Genomic DNA, 21,740 nt, shown 5'->3' on the forward strand with positions numbered 1-21,740 from the left:
CTTGTTGGTAGGGCCGGCTTTAGCAGGTGCGGGGCCCCACGCCGGGACGTGAATTGTCTCGCGCCCCCCCCAACTCCGCCCCCTCCCTGCCCCATTGGATCTCTCCCCAAATCCCCGCCCTGGCCCCGCCCCCAGCCCCACCCCTTCACTGCCCCATTGGGTCCCTCCCCAAATCCCTGCCGTGGCCCCGCCTCTTACCCAAGCACGCCGCATTCCTCCTCCTCACCCATCCCTCCCAGGCTTGCACTGATCAGCTGTATGGCGGTGCAAGCGCTGGAGGTAGGGGGGAGAAGCAGGACGCACTTTTTTTTTTTTCCCGTTCTGCCAGCAGCCCCGTACATTGCAGGGCCCTCTTAGGCACGGGGCCCCATTCCGGGGAATCGACCGAATCGGCTTAAAGCCGGCCCTGTTTGTTGGGTAAGAAGATGATTGCGGACTTCCGTTCGCCATGTCTTTTGCTATGACTCCTGGGTAAAGGAGTATATATTGCATTTTGGAACCCCAATATTGCCTTTGGCTTGGTTAAAAACTTGCCATTTCATTCTATCTCCATATAAAAATATTGGAGAACTAACTATTTAGGGAATGTTTTAAAATTTTACAATTTCCTGGCACTGTCTAATCACAAGCATTTTGTCTGCAAAGTATTTCATAGGGATCAATACCAGGTGCTCTCCCTTTTCTGGTACTGGAATGACAGTGCAATTGATTTTTAACTGGTTACCGTTACAGGTCAACTTGAGTACTTCTGATAGTCAAGTTCTGAAGAATTCTGTGAACCAACTCCCTTGAGTTTTCTCTGGCAGACCAACAATCCTGATAATACGATGGCTACGATTTTCAAGATCAGCTTGTTTGTCTTGCAGTCCCTGACATTGGGTCGCCTGGTGGGTTGTTTATTTTCTTGTTGGCAACCTCTGTGTGCTTTCCATGGTGGCAGTGGAAAAGTTGGCTCCTTTATTCAGTCTGTATTCTTTGTGACTTTAGCAGCCAGGGTTTCAAAGAGTTCTATAGCCTTCTCTGATTTGGCATCTATTGCTTTCATTTTTGTAATTGGCCTTCTCCAAGGTGCCCTGATCTGCTCAAAATTTCTGTTGACAAGGACACCTTGACACTCACACGTAACTCTCCTGCAATGGTTGCCTCTAGATTTGAATCTGTATTGGTTTTCTTTATCAGACTGGCTGGTCCCCCTCCAATAATGCTTTAGGAAAATCTTATTACAGGTATTAGCCATAATAGAAGTTTTTGAGGGCCAATATCAGTATAAAATTATAAAGCATACTGTTGGTGCTACATATATAACTGCATAAAATTAAGAAAAGTTACATCAGAATGCAAGGACCATTCTGTCTGCCATAACTGTTCCTGCCTGATTCATGTCTCCTCTTTAACGCTTTAAATATTAGTGGCTGGAGAGAAAAGGGAAAAGAATTGGAAGCATGCTGCCTTAGTTCTACTGCTGCTACCTGTATCCTACCGTCTGTTGCTCAGAATGGTGTGTGGTAGTCTTGGTAGTGGTGACGGCACTACAGTGGAGTAGCAATGACATCTCCAGCTGTAATGGGGGCCATTGGTGGTCTTCTGAGCAACTTCAGGGCTGCTGCCCTTCTCCCTCTCTTCCAGTTCTGCTTTCTTTTAAAGAGACAAGGAGGGTGAAATAATCTTATATTGGACCATCAGACAGTTACTATTGTACCACGGTATTTTAGAATAATCTGCACTGGGATCACTTGTAAGAAATGTAACACAATAGCATTTTCCTGTTCTTGTTCCTCTAGAAAATATCTTCTAGTGCTCAGATTATATATCATGATTTTGGTTTAGATGCCCAATTGTACCTATTTTACAGTGCATTATTATTATTTATTATTTATTTCCTTCAAAGCATCTACTTAACGTCTGACTGGCTTGCATTGCTGGAAAATAGCCATGGTTTTGGATGATCTACCTAACTTAAAAGAAACCTACGCTTCCTTGCTCTCCTCAACTATGGAAGATTTAGAGGTGGATTTTGACTCCAGACTGGAGGAAGATGACCTAAAACAGGATGCTACTCCTGAAGGTTCCACCATCTTTGTCGCTTTTAAAGGAAATATAGATGACAAAGACTTTAAACAGAAACTGGGTATCATATTGAAGAATGTACCTGGTCTTTTACACATGGGTAATCTATTTTCTTGTCACTTTTCAACTTCTGTTTCCTTCTCTCTCTCTCTCACACAAATCATATTCTAAATTAAGGTACTCTAGACTGTAATAAACTATTGAGATTATTTTTTTTGGTAAAAATTTACAGTACTTTTCTTCTGGGCAGCATAGAGCGAAAACATGTTCTGAAATTCTTTAGCTGCTTAATATCATTATGATTGTATTATTAGTTCAGCATTTTTTCTACCACTTATTGAATTCCCCTATCCCACTGTCAATTCTTTAACTCTCTTTTCACCAAAAGTTACATACATATTTGTTTTATTGTATTTTGGTCCATGTCCTGTCTGCACCCACAGATTTTCTGACATACCCTGGAATTGTGTACACAGCTGAAAACTTCCTACAGCTTCCCTTTAATGTGCCTATTATTAAGACCAGCAAAGAGGTCCATGATATCTGCTGTTTTTCCCCATCCCAGAGTGAGACTGGATAATTATGTGTGTCTGGAAAACTGGTCAGGATCTTGCACTATTTTTGTCAGTGATTTCTTATAGTCTTTTAAAATAGTTTTTATTGCATACTTTATGCAGATGCCAGGCTTACTATGACTTTTAAGGTTCTTTCCAGCTATTAGAGAACTTTAGTTCTCTAGAAAAGATCGGTATAAAGAATTTTGCTCCCTTTTTTGGGTTTGTCTAAACAAAAAAGTTTTACCAGTTGTACCAGGTATAATTAAATTAAGCTATAAACTAAATTTGTTTTTTAATGGTATGAACCCCTGTGTGGACATTCTTACTCCAATATAAGTGGATTTTTTGGTTTAACTTAAACCTCTTCCCAAGCAACATAAGATAAACCAAATAAGGAGACTATACAAATAAGGAGGGATAGCTCAGTGGTTTGAGCATTGGCCTGCTAAACCCAGGGTTGTGAGTTCAATCCTTGAGGGGGCTACTTAGGGATCTGGGGCAAAATCAGTACTTGGTCCTGCTAGTGAAGGCAGGGGGCTGGACTCAATGACCTTTCAAGGTCCCTTCCAGTTCTAGGAGATGGGATATAACTATAGCAGTTTAAACTGACACTTTTTTTATACCAGTATAATTTCCCCATGAAGACAAGCCTTATTGTAAGAAGCTCTTTCTCCTAGATGCATTTCCCTTATGCAGTGGTTTTGGGCTACACCCTTTCGGGTTCTCTGTGGGGGGGTAGACTCTCAGAAATCTGTCTTAGATTCTGTGGAAGGTTCTTTTTCTCGCTCCACATGTTTGAATTAAGAATCGACCTCTCTATTCCATGTAATCAATTTTGTGTGTTCGCATATTGGACTATTTATGTTATGGGTCAGAGTTTAAAATACTTCCTGCGTTATCATGGATCTCTTTCCACAGTGTAGGGTAATTAATAATTATAATGTAATTGGTCTACCAATTCTAGAGTGCACAAAACAAATCCTTTTCACCTCATGTTAATCTCTTCTCCTCATTCTGTACCTTAGAATTGATCCATCAACTTCAGTGGGAATTGGGCGTCTTTTCATTGCTTTTAGTAAGCACTAGGGTGGATCTATATTTAATTTTAGCAAATCTCACTCTGTTATAGCATATATTATAAACTATGGCAGTAGGTGCTTTAAAAACACAATTACAGATATAAAATTACATGCATTAATATTTCAGTCATATCAGACAATTTAATTGTTTGTATTTGGCAAACTGGATTCAATAAAAGGATGAATCTACATAGTGAAATCAATTACCAGTGTTCATGGTGGAGTTGATGAACATTGTTCAGAGTCTAAAGAAGTGAAGGAATTGGTTTTAAAAATGCATGGTTCTGTGTGAAACTAAAACTTTTAAAATTCATGTGAATGAGTGGCAAATTGTTTAAGCTGATTTTAGAACACAATAGAGCTCTGAAAGTACAGGGGATGTAAACTGCATCTTTGTGAGACCTATATAAGAACCCGAGATAAATAGTGTTTGAAGGGCAAGAAGGGAAAATGAATCACTAATAGCTAGGGATATTAACACCAGTAATGAGATCTTTAATATGTCTTTTTAGAAGTACAAAATGAGATCCAATAAGGCTGTTGATAGGATAGAACAATAAAGAACTATTGATGAAAGAAAAGGAAGTGGCAGAAGAATTAGTTCTTTACATCAATGTGAAAAGGAGGATTAAATAATTTACCCTTGAGGCAATGTCTGTGGGTACTAAAGAGGATAAACAGGACAATAGAGATTTCTTTCTGCTGTTACAGTAATCATTTGGCTAGGATACTGAGACACAAAGCACTTGGCAGTGATGGATTATTACATTCACAAGTGATATGTTGTTAAGGAATAAACAGTTAACAAATTTAGTAAGACTTTTATTACTATGGGAAATATCAAGTGGTTGGGAAATAGCAACCATAGGCCCAAATTGTAAAGAGACTTTCTTGAACGGGTTAAAAATTATAGATCTGTACATTTATATTAGGAATAATTTTTAGATAATTTTAATGTACTACATAGTGACATGTTTTGGATAAGTATAACTTAAATAAATGTATCCAGGATGATTTGCCTTTCACATATCTATTCTGGTTCCTACCTATTACTTTTCCAATAATTGATGATCTACGTAGAGGGGACTGAATAGATTCAATGTAGCTAGCTTTCTGAAAAACCTGTAGGTTTTACATATGTTTGTTATATATGCTGTCTAAATATGGGTTGAATATAACAAAAAAGTTTAAGCAAGTTAATTGAAGTTAAGGATGTGTATTCTTCATAGACCCTACTGATAAGTTTCAGAGCCACATATATAGTGAAGACTATTACAGGAATGAAAAACGGTCTCAGTCTGGAACTCGGCTTCTCCGTATAACCATTCATTTTGAATAGTTACACCCTTCCAAACCAGTCTACACAAAAAAAGTTTTAATTTTCAGATAGCCTCTCTGAGTTACTATGTTGGCCATTGTGTACTGGTTTTCATCTGTTTGGTTCTTTATGAAATTGACTTTTAGGGAAAATAACTGGTATGGTGTAGCAGGTAGCATGATTACACAGCTGTATGGGAAAACTTCCCCATCTCCACATATTGGAATAACCATTGACAATCTTGAAAGCCAAATAGGTAGCTCAGTTTTCATCTTTGTTCTGCTATGCTATTACATTATTTGAAAAATGACTTAATACTCCATTCTATTTTTCTTTTAACAAAGAATCCAACAAGTTAAAATTGCAGAAGGTAGAACCCTGGAACAGTGTACGTGTTACATTTAATATACCCCGGGAAGCTGCAGAGCGGCTGCGAATTCTGGCTCAGAGCAACAACCAGCAGCTCCGTGACTTGGGAATTCTCTCTGTTCAGATTGAAGGTATGTCACACCTGCTGTTAAGAGGTACTAAAATTGTGGATGTGCTAAAATTGCAGTATTGATAAGAAGCAATTTTTGTGCTTGAGAATGAGCCTCACAGACATTCTGCAACTTAATAGTTTAGAGAAATGTCTTCCTTTGTTTTCTGAAGCAGTCCGTTTTTCCGTAGCTGTATTGAAACAACACTTACTTTGTTCCTTCAGGAATAAGTTTACATATAATAGTTACTTGACTTTGAGGAGTTTGAAATTCTGTAGAAGGTGTTTCTGAATGTCATTACCAACATGTTACTAAGGGATTGTACACGCAACCGCTTATTTCAGTATAATTTATGTTGCTCATGGGTGTGAATAAGCAACGTAAGTTACACCAGCCTAAGCGCTGGTGTGGATAGTGCTGTGTCAGCAGGGGAGTTTCTCCTGCCGACATAGCTACTGCGTCTTGTAGAGGTGGTTTTATTATGTCGATGGGAGAGCTCTCCCCTGTCATCATAGAACAGCTTCACTAGATGTGGTACAGCGGCGCAGCTGCATCGGTGCCACTGTAGTGCTTCTAATGTAGACTAGCCCTTAGCTTTTAAAAAAAATGCATGTTGTCTGAGGCTTGAGGTGAAACTTCCTTCTTAAAATCAGTGGCTTTCATAATTAAAATTACGCTCCTGGATGATCCTATGAGAACAAGCCAAGGGCACAGCATGCAAGGTTCAAACCCAGGGCATGTAGCTCTTCAGTCCTTTTTGTCTCAGGATGCTCCCTTCTTCTCTTATTAAAGACCACAATTCAATTTTCAATATATTGACTGCATACTTGAAGAGTTGGCAAGAGTACTGTGTGTTACATAATCACCCTATATTCCAAAGTGTGTGCAGCAGGTCAAAATTTGACACCATCTTTAAATGCTGCTTTGAGGTTGGTTCCTTTCTCTCCCTTGCTCTCCCACCCCATGCATATAATTTAACTTAATAGATTGTGTATTACTTCCAGGTGAAGGTGCCATCAACTTGGCTTTAGGTCAAAATAGAAGTCAAGATGTCAGGATTAATGGGCCCATGGGAGCAGGCAATTCAATACGAATGGAGACAGGATTTTCCATCCAGGGTGGCCAAGGTAAGTTCAGTTTTGTTAAATTTAGTATTACATATTGTTAAATTTATTACTAAGCTTATCATGTAACCTCACTGATTGTAGCAACAGCTGCTAGCAGAGTTGTAACTCTAATATGCATACCAGTTTCCCTGCTGTCAGTGTCCCATCCCATGTAAAATATCCAGTGTGTGAATACTTGTATGTTGTTACTTCCCATGAGCATCCATGCTAATAAATTTCAGTTGAATGTCCAGATAGTGAATACAAAAGGTGCATGATCACAGAAAAGTGAATTCATATTAAAATTAGCACAAATTCTCACAATAAATTTGTGCATTATTCACTCAGTTTTACTGCTACTTTAGTATGGCTGTTTTCTTGTATATTAACATTGTTGTAATGGAGAACTATTTCTCATCCAAGTTGTATGCTTAAACAAAACTGCATATATGCCATCCATTATCCTATCATGCCAGTATAACTCATAAATTGTAGGATGTCTGATTAAATAAGTTAAAGGAAAATTGTTCTGTAATAAAGTATTCTAATAGTTGCATTTAATTACAAAGCGCAAAGTAAATAATTTTAAAACAATTAAAATATGATTTAATATCACTTTTAAAAAATTAACAAATAGGGAGCTCTCATTGACCTTCTCATGTACAGTAGATTAGGACAAGAGAAATGTAGCTATCCACTGGAATGAATGGAAAAGAAATTTACAAATTGCAAATTATGGGTGGAAATCTGGTTAATTTAAATCACTGTAATTAACAAAAAATGTGAAATAGAATATTTATTACTTCCACTATGAAAATCTCTGAGCTTCATTTCCTAGGTCTTAATGTACTTTGCATTGAAAGTTAGAGATTTGGGTGCCTAATTCCCATAGACATTTTTGAAAATTTCAGCCTGAGTGAAACCGTGAAGGTTTTCCTCCAAATATCTCATCATATGGTCCTTTTCTCTCCATCTCCTTAATGCTTTTCTAGAGCCTTGAGTATATGTGTAACTTCTTACAAGTGAGTAGTCCTGTTCAAGTCAATAGGACTCCATTTGTGTAAAGTTATGCACATGGGTAAAGCTTTATGGGATTAGGAGCTAGATTTGTATATGTGGGATTGAGAGTGCTGTCCCAAAAGTTCACTTAGATAAGTGATTTTTTTTTTTTTTTTTACCTTCTGTGTAGTACAGAAAAAAAAATCTAAGGTACATTATTGTAACTAAAGTATGTTTGCCACAGGCTCATGGAAGTAGGACTGATTCTCCATTCCCTTTTTTCCTCGAACCTTGTGACTTGTTTGTTTTTGTTTTTTTTTTGGAGGATGGGGGCCTGCCAATGATGCTTGTGGCCCCTTTTCTTGGGTGAGGAAAAAATGAAGAATCTACCATTCCCACTACAAATCCATTCTGCAGAGAGGTTGAATAGGCTAGAAGACTTCAGGAAAGAAATAACTTTGAATTAACATATTCTGATTTTAAAATAATATTTCTGTCAATGAGGAGTCTAGGTAATCTGGAGGAATAAGGTTAGAATTTGTACTCCTCAGGTCCTGAGTTCTCATCCTGGTTCTGCCACTGATTTGAAGTATGGCTTTGAGCAAGTCACTTTACCGCTTTTGCCTCTCATCTGTAACAAAGAAAATGTGTATGAATACGCCGCACGGTGTATTTTGAGAATGTACAGCTTTTTGAATGTGTAAAGTGCATTATACATTATTACTTGGTTGAACATTACCAAAGAAACTAGCTGCAAATTTTTCAAAGGTCTTCTGAGTTCAAATTTTTACTTTAATTAAAGCTAATTTTTCTTTTAAGAGATAAAATAATGAATACATTTGGAATAAAGTTGTCTGTTTACCCTAGAATCTGAAGTTTTCAGGGTAAGAAATGCTTCTCACCAGAAATAAAAGGACTATATATATTAGCTGGTTAATAGTTCAGTCACTGCAAGATTTAGGATGCCACTGATCTTTTTTCTACTGATTCAGTACCAAAGCAATATGTTAAACATAAATGTTTTATTTACATTGTAGATGTTTTGTTTTATTTATACATACATACATATGAAAACATGCTTTGAATTACCTTTTGGTATTTCTGAACACACTAAAGGAGTTGACCATCTTGCTGGAAAAAGTGATAAGCAAATCAATGTCAATATGGAAGCCACATGTAAGAGACTAAATTGTCATCCCAGTAAAATATTGGCTTAACAGTCATAAAGCACTTTAAAAATTAATCAAAAGTTTATGCCAGTTAAGTTTCCATCCTAGAGAAATATTAGTTCATCTAATCTATTTTTACATCACGTCCTCTCTTTGGTAGCTAAGCATTTTGTTCAGTTTCTCATGTGAAGCTTTCATATTGCCATTGAGTCAGATATCACTTTTTTTTTTTTTTTAGCACAGTAGATGCCACCAGTAGTAGGTTCAGAAATTCCAATAGTATTTCAAAATATTCTTTGTATAAATACCTCCTTTTATTCCTAGTGAGAATTTTCTTACTTTGCAAACTTTCAGACTGATAGGTTGAGTGGAGTTTTCCTTAAGTAAGTCCAATTTGAGTCTTTTCTTGGGGAAGAATTCTTTACGTTTAAAGAAATGTTTTGTTTAATTAAAAATTAATAATGCTATTCTAACTTTTTTCTTTTTGAAACCAGTGTTATCCATTGTAGGTACAGTAATGTGACCAACTGCATCTAAGATCTAACAAATAGTGATTTTTAATTTTCCAGGGTTAATAAGAATGAACAATCCTGCAACTGTTATGATGTCCCAGAGTGGAAATGTTTCCTCTTCTATGATGGCAAGTGGAGCTAATGCAGAGCTGCAGCCCAGGACACCGCGACCTGCTTCACAGTCAGGTAAAAAAGAACATTTACAGTAATAGCATTTATCTGTCACTATTGCTGTTATACAGACAAGGTGGGTGAGGTAATATCTTCTATTGGACCAACTTCTGTTGGTGAGAGAGACAAGCTTTCAAGGTTACACAGCTTACAAAGCTCTTCTTCAGCTCTCTGTAAGCTCAAAACCTCGTCTCTCTCACCAACAGAAGTTGGTCCAATAAAAGAGGTTACAACAACACTGCATACAACTATTGCTATTGACATTTTTTTACTGCAAAGTACTTCTGAATTCTTTTTCCTTCAGCATACAGACAGACCCATGAGTACACGCTGAAGGATATCGCCAAAATTTGATCCTGGGCTGTCCCCCTACTTTTCTAACAGGCACCCCTCCTTGAATGATTTCTTCACTGGAAGAAAGTATTGTCATTACCTGGAAAGGTTTCTTCTAACAGGTTTTTAAACATTAGAAAAACCTTTAGTAACACAAATCTTGATGACCATTTTCAGAATTGTTTCTTACTGTAGTACTGTTAAAATATTTTTAGTTGCATCGGGAAAGGAAAGCTTCCCCACACTGTTGTTCCTCCTCTCTGCCTGTAGGGATCACCACTCAGGGTCAGAGAATAATCTAGTTTTTGTGTGCTGTCAGTTCTTAGGGTATGTCTACACTGCAAAAACACACACGCGGCAGTGCGTCCCAGAGCCCAGTATGACAAGTTCCCCTCAGGGTGCCACTTGGAACTGGGGTACCACTGAGCCCGCCTGACCCACCAGTCTGGGCTCCCTTTCACACTGTGGTGCTGTGATAAGTTGCCAAGCTCTCCTCTTTCACCAGCATACACACAGATAGGGACACACTCCCTGCAGCTTCTCACACAGATACTGAGATCAGCTCTGCCTGGGAAGGCTCAACTAAGGCACCTCCCAGTTGCTAAGGCACACACACACACCCTCTGGAGTGTAAACCCAAAGTTATACCGTCTTGCACTGCACAGAAAACTGTACAGCGTAAGCTCCTAAAATTCGCCCCCTCCCTCAGTGTGGAGAGAGATATGCAACAGCTTTCTGCCCCAAGTTATAATTTCCCCACACACTGGCTTTAGACAAAACAAAAACAAGTTTATTAACTACAAAAGCTAGATTTAAAGTTATTATAAATGGTAGCAAACAGATCAAAGCAGATTACCTTAGTAAATAAACAAAACCGCAAACTGAGCTTAACACACTAGGTAGGATATGAATTAGCAAATTCTCACCCTGAGTGATAAACAGGCTGGCAGATTCTTAAGGCACAAGCTGCCTTGGCTTTGCAGCTTGGCTTTCCCAGGTTTTCATACACAGTCTAAAAATCCCTCTAGCCTGGGACCATCACTTCCCACAGTTCAGTCCTTGCCCCTCAGGTGTTTCCAAGTGTGTTGTTGCAGGGAGAGTGAGGTCCCATCATGATGTCATTGTTCCCCTTTTATATCTTCTTCCCACTTGCTGGAAAGCTCTTTTGCTGTGACCTGAGTCAAACAGTTTCCATTCTGTAGTGCTATCTCTGAGAGGTTTCTATTGTACACAGTTCCTGGGGTAATCCTTATGCTTGTGTGCATTTCTTCAATAAGCCATTAACGTTGTTTAATCTTTTTTAGTGTTGTGCCCGAAAGGCTGCTTGTGGGTGTTTCCAATCTCACAACATGTTTCTGTAACTCATTCAAAGCCAAACTTCATAACTTCACATACGACAATAGCACATACAATCCAATGCGTTATTAATGTCTAGCAAATCAAGACTTTTAGAACGATACTTCACAAGGCCTCACATATCCTAATTAAATGACAGTGGTGAATATTGGGGTTCCAGGGTGTCCCACCCGGATCTACAAACTTGGGCTTGCACTGCAGCTCTGAAAATAGCCATGTTGATGTTCCTGTTGGGGCTCTGAGACCCACCCTCCTCAGAACATCCACATGGCTATTTTTAGCACTGTAGCCTGAGCCCCGCAAGCCCAAGTGTGTAGACTCAGGCTCTGAGACTTGGTGCCATGGTGGTTTTTTTTGTTTTTGCAAAGACATACCATTCGTCTTATTACTGAGACTTCCAGCTAAGGTGATGGCATTTTTGTGATGTGGATCTGTCTACCTTTTGTCTTTTTAGACTGTACACTTTTTAGGATAGGGATATTGTGTTTGGAAACATCTAATATATTTTCAGCTTTGCTACTATCTAAATAAGATATTTAGGCATCTAAATAAATGGCCTGATTTCCTTTCTTCCCCCCACCCCCAGAGGTGCAGCTCCTACTAGAGTCTCCTTTCCTTGGCCTTTTGCATTAGAATTGTTACTTTATACACTGCCGTTGGTGGGCGTGGCACTTCACAAAGTGATAAGGTCCCCATGCTGAGGAGCTTACATTTTGATATCATTATATATGAATCTATAATAAATTAACGATCATGAATACTATGGTAGGTAGGGCTAGGAAAAGGATGTGTCCGTTGAGGCAACTGTAAAATGAGAAGCAAATGCACCTCTTTGGGAAGTAAAATTTTTCAATACAAGTCGACTGGAAGTTGAAAGTCTGATTTCTCTGCCTATTTTTGCCACTGCAAGTTGTGGGAGTTTAGGACTATTGAGGCACAGAACGGTTAAGTGACTTGCCCCTTTGTAAAATAGTGATTATTCTTGCCCAGTTTTGTGAAGTGCATCTAAAATCCTTTTAACGTAAGGCACAATGCAAAAGCAAAACATTATCATTTTTCTTTATAGAAAATATTAACTATTCTCTGGAAATGTTATCCAATTACACCGTCTTCATAATTTCTTGTTGTTCCATCTTCCCTTCAGAGTTGGGAGATTTTTTTGGTCCCATTAACTATATATAAGGCTTATATAAGAATAGGTTCTTGGAGACTACAGTACTGTATTTATACCTTTCACAATGCTTAAGATTAGATTCTTTAGGTTGCCAGAAATTCTGGCTTCTTTTAGTGTACTGATTATTGTATACGTTGGAAAATTGGAATGCTGGAATGTGAATTTTTGTTGGATCTCAAGTTCAGAGGAGAAAGCAAATGCAAGCAAGTAACTTACTCTTTCTTGTTTTCTATCTTTGGCTGCAGTATATTATTTATTGTCACATTTGTTTGCTATTTTAATAGATTCAATGGATCCACTCTTGTCTGGACTAACTATCCAGCAGCAAAATCATCCATCTGGCTCTTTAGCACCTCAGATCCATTCAATGCAGTCAGTTCCTGTAAACAGACAAATGAACCCCGCTAACTTTCAACAACTGCAGCAACAGCCACAGCTGCAGCCACGTCCCCCCCAGCAGCATCAGCAGCCACAACAGGGTATTCGACCTTCATTTACCACCCCAGCTCAGGTTCCAGTTCCTCCTGGTTGGAATCAGCTGCCTTCAGGAGCACTTCAACCTCCTCCAAGCCAAGGAACAATGGGTACATTGACAGTAAACCAGGGATGGAAAAAGGCCCCATTGCCTGGACAAATGCAGCAACAACTACAAGCAAGGCCATCTTTAGCAACAGTCCAGACTCCCTCCCACCCTCCACCTCCATACCCTTTTGGAAGCCAGCAGGCCTCTCAGGCTCACCCAAACTTTTCTCAAATGAACAACCCTGGTCAATTTACTGCTCCGCAGATGAAGAATCTTCAGGGAGGGCCCTCACGGGTTCCTACACCACTACAGCAACCCCACCTGACCAGCAAATCTCCTGCTTCTTCTCCCTCCTCCTTCCAGCAGGGATCTCCTGCATCTTCTCCAACAGTTAACCAAACACAGCAGCAGATGGGACCAAGGCCTCCTCAGAATAACGCACTTCCCCAGGGATTTCAACAGCCTGTCAGTTCTCCTGGTCGTAATCCTATGGTGCAACAGGGGAATGTACCCCCCAACTTCATGGTGATGCAACAGCAAAGCCAAGGTCCACAAGGTTTACATCCTGGCTTAGGAGGTAAGAAAATCAGACCTTTCTGTCATCAAAAATAAAAGTTACATTATAAAAAGACAGCTAGATTTTATATCAGACTGTTACTTTAAAAAAAGTACTTTAAAAACCCTGTCCATTGAATAAGTACATAACTTGTCTCAGTTTTCCCCTTCCAAACTGCTGATGTATCCCCATGACCTTCTCCTCCCTTCTCTTCCTCCATGTCATCCCCTTCCTCACATTTGTACTCTTTGCTCTCTGCCTTCAAGCTATGCTACTGTATACTTTTCTAAAATTCACACCTTCTTTGATGTCACCTGCCTCGCTACCTTCTTCCTTCTCTTTTGTCAACTCATGCTGCCTCAGTTTTTTCCTCTTTAACTCTCTTCTTGATCCTCTGCTTCTATTGCATCACTCCAGACACTACTTTCACTAGGGTCACTAAGGACCTGCTTTTGGCCAAATCCCACATCCCTGTTCTTGTTGTCTTCCACCTGTCTGTTGCCTTCAAGAGCCTCATCCTAGACTTTTTCTACTCTTTAGGCATTTGTAGTTTTGTGCTAGACTGGATCTCATACTTTCTCGGAACATTTCTTCAGCATTTCCCTGAATGGCAGCATTCAGTTCATCATATTTGTTCCCCTCAACATTCAAGCTGTTGCTAAATCCTGCTGGGTTTTTTTTATTTCACAAAACATCTGTCTAATTCAATCCCTACTGCTAAAACTTTCGTCAATACTCTAGTAATCTTTCCTTGCCTAATGCACCATTCACTGTGGCTTCCAAGGTTCTCATGTCGTACACCTCAAGTACATCCAAAAGGCTGTTCCGTGCCTCTTGCTCCAACCAAATCTCTCATCTGTTTAGTCTTTGCACTTTGTATCTGATTTCCTTCTGTGTCAGATTCAAATTCTTCATGCTCTTGTTCATGGGCCTGTGTCTTGTAACTTCCCTCATCTCCAACACCCACAGGCAATTCTTTACCCTTTCTGATGCCAGATCCCCTTTTACCTGGAATAGCCTCTGTGATCCCACACACTGGTCTCCTCATTCCTCATCAGGATTCACTACTTCCAGATAGGTAGTCTTAACATTGATCTCCACTCCTATAATCTTGTCAAATATTTCCCTCTTAATATGTTAACTTAATAAAAACATAAAATCCTACTCTTTCTAATAACTATTTAAACATTTCACATAAAGACACAACCAACTAGCAAGATATGTATATAATTTGAATTTATTTCCAGATCTTATTGTCCATGGAGAGGACATGGGTTTCTGTATCCTCGCCTGGTTTAATTTGACACAGTTCTATTGATTTCAGTGGAGCCACACTGACTTACACCTGCTGACGATCTTGCTTCTTACCTCTTTCCTTTGTTCATTGTTATCCCTTGCTGTATTGTGTCTAAATTAAATTGTAAGCACATCGGCTTTGGGGGTAGGGATCTGTCTTTGTTTACATAGCACCATATACTCTATGTTGCTTTATAAATAATTCAAATATATGCATATATTCATTTTATTCAATGTTTACTTAATTTAGCATAGTACAAACTTTAGATTAGATTTAATATATGGCAAAAATTGTGTAAGATTTTACTTTTCTGTGTTTCTCTGAGTTCTGAATGATTGAACTTTAACTCCTGCTAAACTATTAGGAGTTGACAGTCCTTCCATAGGTTATTTCAAAGAGCGTCTGTTAAAGATTTGCCCAAGTCTCAGACTTGACCAGGAATCTTGATGTCATCAAATATTAATGATTGACCTATAAGTTATATATGTGCCAGTGATTTATTTAAATGTGCCAGAACGTTGTTAATTTGCAAGGAACTCAGTGGGGCCAGAGTGTCAAATTGTGGCTTGGTACAGAGGTTTAAAGGCTCCCCCTTATGCCCCTGTGTGCCAGCTACCCACATCACAGGATGTGTAAGAGGAGGAAGTGGGCTGTGCAGAGTCATTTACACCACCCCTCACTAAGGTGGGTGAGAATTATTGCAGGGACTACGTAGAGCTTTGGCCCTGTTACCCCAATACACCAACTGGTATAGCTATGCTGGCACACCAGCGAATGTGTGCTGTGCCAGGTATAGACGCAGCACGGTTATTCCCTGTTGGAGTAGCAGGGGAAACAGGAAGAAGATTGCGACTTGCTGAGTTATAGTTGCCCTCCGGGGTTACTTCAGGGGCAGCACAGTGCTGCACTACCCCTTACACTGGGATTAGATCATGACTACAATTAGTAGAACTCACTAATTCTCACCGTTTAAAGGTTGTGTGTAATCTAGCAGAGTTACCAACCTGAAAAATAAGGCTATTCACTGTAAATAAAGTAGACCCATTTGTTTTGTGTATATATTTTGTTGTATGAAGGAAGACAAATGTAGCCTGATCAATGTGAGAAAAAAATTGTTAAATTTTTTTTAATATGGAGATAGAAGACCAAGCAATTGTGGACATCTGAGTTAAATCTATCCCTGAGTCTTTTTATTAGATTGTGCTTATTTTGATATATAGGGATAAATGGAAAGCAATGATGGCTAAATTGCATCTTCTTCTGAGGCTAGAAGTTGCATTTAAACTCCCCCCCCCAACCCCAAAAAACTACCCCTCCCTCCAAACACACACAAATAGTGACAAAAGGTGTGTGCATGGTGCCTTATAGACAGAGTTTCTGTCTCAAGGAGGTCATAATCAACACTAAAGAGCACAAGAAATTGCCACACACTCAATGTGTATGTTGACTGTATACCGGGCGTGATTAGGAAGGAAAAGACTCAATAAAAAATAAGGAGATTAGAGTACTGTAAAGCATCATACTTTGTTTTCAGTTTTTACAAAATCTGCCCTTTGTGAATGAATAATGGTGTACGTAGGAAATACAATGGAGGTAATCACAACTTGATTCAAGACACAGTAGCTTCTTAACCAGGTTTGTTAAAGCAGACAGCTGTTATAAACTGTACTCAAGGTTATAAGTACATCAGCACAAACATCTTTTTTTCAGTGACTCAAGGTTACTATAGTTTTGTGTTTAATCTTAAGTAACATTGTCTTTTGGAAATTCCTAAACTGAAGATGAGCAAGAACTGAGCTGCTAGAATATTTTGATTTTCATTGGTTCCTGTTTGTTGCCGCCTGTCCTTGCTAACTTGATGGGAAGAGCTACCCTGTCAGTCTGCAGTTGTGTAACCAAATTACAGAAACTAATAAATAATTGTTTTGTATTAAGGAATGCCCAAGCGCCTCCCACCTGGCTTCCCTGGAGGGCAAACTAATCAAAACTTTATGCAAAGTCAGGTGCCTTCAACAGCACCAGGTACACCTGTGAACAGTGGAGCCCCTCAACTACAAACAAGTCAAAATGTGCAACATACAGGTCTGTGTCAAGTTTATTTTCTCCTGTAATCCTCAACATTTGTTTACTTGTCTTAATTATTCTGTAATTAACTTTTACTCCTGTAATGGAGGCAGCTTTGTTCAGCAAAAATGTTCTACTCTTGCCAATTTTATATAATTTCTGCTAGCTGGGACTGGGAATACTGCAGAGGCAGCATACTTAGCTTCCAGGGTGACAGCAAGCACAGGAAGTTCCTCATTTCTCAAACAACCCCATCTGCTATTGCTCAGAGTGGTGTTGCTTCTGGGCTCCAGGAGTAACTGCATCCAGCCTTCTATGTCTGAAAAGAAGATTGTGCCTCAACACTGGGTCCCTGAGTGTAGAAATAGTAAAGGAGAAGATCCATAAGGGATGTCCTCCCCACAAGAAGAGTCTTGGGTCAAGTTTAAAACAATATGTAGTATCTTTTGTCTTAGAAGAAATATAATCCCGCATAGTCTCCAGTAAAACTTTTCATCTTCCAATAAACTTTTAAAGCTACTCGTGTTCAGAGACAGTCACATTTTTGTCTCTTTTGATTACAAGCAATTTCCTTTTTAATGCTTTAGTCACTTGCCAAATATAGTCCTCTAGGCTGACATCTCTTCTCAGTTCTGCAAGCTCTGATAACGTCATCTTGTCAGTATTCCCCATATGTTGCTGTCTTTATTATGAAACATATTATGGAATAGCTTCAAGATTTAAAGCTTGTTTATGTAGGAACAAACATACTTTTACTGGATTGAATTAAGTCCTAACCCTTTTCACTTCCATATGACTATCTGCTATAGTGTCAAATGTTGGGGCAGAAATTTGTGAATGTGTTGACAAATATTTTAAATCACTGGTAAAATAAAATAAATGATAAAGTAACTACATTGGTGGGTTTCTCTTTTAACTAAGTTATTTGTTTGTCTAATGCCAGTGCAATTTTTAATGTTTAACTTTAAATTTTCATATTTTGCAAGGCGGTCAAGGATCTGGCCCTCCTCAAAATCAGATGCAGGTACCACATGGCCCACCAAATATGATGCAGACCAGTTTAATGGGACTTCATGGAAATATAAACAACCAGCAGGCTGGTGCTAGTGGAGTTCCACAAGTTAATATGGGCAACATGCAGGGACAGCCTCAGCAAGGACCACAGTCTCAGCTTATGGGAATGCATCAGCAAATTGTATCCTCCCAAGCACAAATGGTGAACATTCAGGCTCAAGGATCTCTAAACCCTCAAAATCAGATGATACTTTCTCGAGCCCAGCTTATGCCACAAGGCCAAATGATGGTAACACCCCAAAACCAAAATCTTGGTCCTGCACCACAAAGGATGACTCCACCCAAGCAAATGATTCCCCAGCAGGGCCAACAGATGATGGCGACACATAATCAAATGATGGGACCTCAAGGCCAGGTCTTGCTACAGCAAAACTCAATGATGGAACAGATGATGACCAATCAGATACAAGGCAATAAACAACCATTTAATACTCAAAACCAATCTAATGTTATGACGGGGCCAGCTCAAATAATGCGAGGACCAACCCCAAATATGCAAGGAAACATGGTGCAGTTCACTATGGCACAGCAAGGCCCTGTAAACGGCAATCCTTCTCAGGTTATGGGAATTCAAGGACAGGTTTTAAGACCCACAGTACCTGGCCCCCACATGTCTCAGCAACATGGGGACTCTACTACTACAACAAACAGTGATGTAAACTTGACACAGATGTTACCTGAAGTTCCCATACAGCAGCCAAATATGGTGCCTTCCCACTTGCAGGCAATGCAAGGAAACAACAGTAATTCGGGAAGTCATTTTACTGGACATGGGTTACCTTTTAATGCTTCTTTTAGTGGACCACCAAATGGGAATCAGATTTCCTGTGGACAAAATCCTGGTTTTCCAGTCAATAAAGATGTCACTCTAACAAGTCCACTGTTGGTAAACTTGCTACAGAGTGATATATCTGCAGGACATTTTGGTGTGAACAACAAACAGAACAATCAGAATGCCAATAAACCCAAAAAGAAAAAGCCTCCAAGGAAGAAGAAAAATAATCAGCAAGTAGAACAAACGAAGTAAGTTTAACATTGTCTTGCTGAAAACAAGAGAACATGTGTGTGTAGCCCAGAATTTTGCATGTTGCAGCAAAAGTATTTTTGAAGAAAGATTAAATGCTAAAGCAGTGGTAGTTCTGCCATTGAAGTTCTGCCTCCATTCGAGGGGGAAGGGTAGGGAATTAAACTACAAAAATAAATTTGCCATCATCCCAGTTTTGTGCATCTTCCAGTTGAAGGGCCTATGTGAGACTGCTGTGTCAGTGCCCCCAACTGCTTTGGGGACTCAAAGGTGTATAAGTTGTTTTATGACCGCAATAGAAGCAGCCGCTCTACAGGACTTCGGAGGGAGCATTCACACTCAGGGCCGGTGCTTCCATTTAGGCGATCTAGGCGGTCGCCTAGGGCACCAGGATTTGCGGGGGCGGCATTTTGCCGCCCTTGGTGGCAATTCTGCGGCGGGGGGTCGTTCTGTGCTCTGGGTCTTCGGCGGCAATTCTGCGGCGGGTCCTTCACTCACTCTGGGACCCACCGCCGAAGTGCCCCGAAGACCGGGAGCGCGGAAGGACCTCCCCTCCCCCCGCCGCAGAATTGACGACGACGACCGGGAGCGCGGAAGGACCCCCGCCTAGGGCGCCAAAAACCCTGGCGCCGCTACTGTTCATACTTCTGCAGCATGACAGCCACAGTGAGAGGGGTTGAGGGGCACTTTCAGAAGTGCTGCTAATTAGTGTGCATGCATCTGTTGAGGGTTCCAATGTCACACCTAAAATAATGATCACGAGCCGTCACTATCTTAAAGCTGTTCAACCTGGTGTCTTTTCCCCCTAGAGTGGAATAGGGATCATAGACCCTCCGCTTCATTAATCAATAAACCCCTTATTTGTAGCTATAAAAGATTGTAATGAGCAAATCTTCTTGAAATTTGTCTGACTGCGTGTAAGGGTGGCTATTAATAAGGCTGCTCAACATATTCCATTGTAAGATCCTGTTTTCAGTCACATATAACTTTGAGCCTAAATGGTTATAGTTTGGCAGACGTTCCATGCTATATGTCTAAGTGTGAAATGTTTTGGAAAACTTCAGCCAAAATGGTTCAGCCATTTCAAAGAAAAAGGCTAAAGAAAAATACATCGTTTTGCTTACATGTGAAAAAACAATTCTGGCCACCTTTTCTTTGAAAAAGTCTGGTGCTCCCATTCTTTGGAGCAGGGATTGAAATTGGCACGAGTGGTATTTGTGTCAGGGATATGCTGTTCTCATGAATATCTGTCTGAATTTGGACAAGTTATAAGCCTTGGGGGGAGGGATAGCTTGGTGGTTTGAGCATTGGCCTGCTAAACCCAGGGTTGTGAGTTCAATCCTTGAAGGGGCCATTTAGGGATCTGGGGCAAAAATCTGTCTGGGGATTGGCCCTGCTTTGAGCAGGGGGTTGGACTAGATGACCTCCTGAGATCCTTCCAACCCTGACGTTCTATGATTCTATGAAAAATGGCAGTTGCACATGCTCAGTTGAAACTTAGATTTTAGCAGCTAAATTCTCCAAAGATTCTGTGCTCACTGGGCATGCTTCAGCCTGGGACTAAGTAGGACTTTCCCTGCAATTGCAGCTCTGGGATGCTGCAAGCTGTGCCTGGTCTGAACACCTGCAGTGAGAGCAGAGAGACTGTTTCTTCTCTGGTCTTAATATCCCCACAGTTGGGCCCAGGCATTATTGAGGAGGAAGCTACCTGATTCAAATGCGCAAGAGCTGGACCTATGGGGGGAAGAGAGGGAATTGGGAGTGGAAGCTGACAGGGAAGAGGGAAATTGGGAGGGACTGGGGTAGGAGCCTGGGATTGGAAGGATGACCAGTCTGAGGGGTGGAGAGTAGGACTGGGTAGGAAAGGGGAATGGGATTGGAATGAAGAGCCAGGGGTGGGGAAGAGACAAGACTGGTCCAGGGACAGGTTGGAAGAGAGGACACAAAGGGTCATGCTTGGGAGGAATGGGCCGAAGAGTCTGTACCCACAAGAGGCCATTCCCCTCCCGAGCCTGAAGTGGAACCCAAGATCCTGAATCTGACCATTCCTCCGCTGTCAGCAAATGCCTGTGAAACCCACTGGCAAAGTATCCCACCCTCCTCTAGTGCCGGTCCATGTAGAGGATGATAGTCTACTACTGCTATCAGTTAATTCTGTTAGCTCAAGTGGAAAGATCTGTGTGGTAGATCTGAGGTTTTAACCTTGCTTGTGATCCAGGTAGGTTTCAGTATGAAGCCATAATATGATGGAATTTCTGATTTTTCTGTTTGCTTTTTAAAAACCTCGGAAATTAAACGCACACAAACTATATTAAAAGAATATTATTAAGGTTACAAAGTCAAGCACTCAGAAGTTAGCAAATGCCAGAATTAACCCGTGAAAACTTTAATTTGTCTCTCTTGTGCATATGCATGAAGATACAGTTTTTAATTACATGATCACACACTATTTTTTCCCCCACAAGAGCCCTGCCTTGCACAGAATGCCTGGTGCTCAATGAGAAGCTAGTCGATACTTTTTCTCCTCATTGTTCAATATGTGGCCCTGGTTCTGTCTTTCTCCACTCTAAGAATTCTGTCTTCAGAGCAGGATTTGGATAATTTCCTCATGGGATGATCTATGGTTATCACTACAGTATCTGAGTGCTTCACAAACATTAATGAATTTATTTTTACAACACCCCTTTGAGATGTGATTTTTATCGCCTTTTTCAGATAGGGAGCTGAGGCACAGCTTGATTAAGGTCAGAAGTACCCACTAATTTTGGGTGCCCAAACTGAGACATTAAGGATATTAATTTTTCAGGTTCTTGGCACTATAAAGCATTTTATATGTTCCAAGCACAGTTTCCATTGACTTCAGTTACAGCTCTGAGCACTCA

At 40.2% G+C, this 21,740-nt stretch overlaps 1 protein-coding gene across 3 annotated transcripts in view; it reads left to right on the forward strand.

Annotated features, from left to right (window-relative positions):
* NCOA6 (nuclear receptor coactivator 6) overlaps positions 1-21,740 on the forward strand; it is a 65,467-nt gene that overhangs the window by 14,981 nt on the left and 28,746 nt on the right. For all 3 annotated transcript variants that reach the window (XM_034787092.1, XM_034787091.1, XM_034787094.1), the window contains exons 3-10: positions 733-887; positions 1,889-2,167; positions 5,366-5,521; positions 6,505-6,627; positions 9,344-9,472; positions 12,605-13,420; positions 16,632-16,778; positions 17,747-18,857. In XM_034787092.1, coding sequence (XP_034642983.1) covers positions 1,933-2,167; positions 5,366-5,521; positions 6,505-6,627; positions 9,344-9,472; positions 12,605-13,420; positions 16,632-16,778; positions 17,747-18,857 — 2,717 coding nt within the window. In that variant the 5' untranslated portion in view covers positions 733-887; positions 1,889-1,932. The remainder of the gene's footprint in view (positions 1-732; positions 888-1,888; positions 2,168-5,365; positions 5,522-6,504; positions 6,628-9,343; positions 9,473-12,604; positions 13,421-16,631; positions 16,779-17,746; positions 18,858-21,740) is intronic.

Source organism: Trachemys scripta, chromosome 12, assembly GCF_013100865.1.
Source record: "Trachemys scripta elegans isolate TJP31775 chromosome 12, CAS_Tse_1.0, whole genome shotgun sequence".
NCBI lineage: Eukaryota > Metazoa > Chordata > Testudines > Emydidae > Trachemys > Trachemys scripta.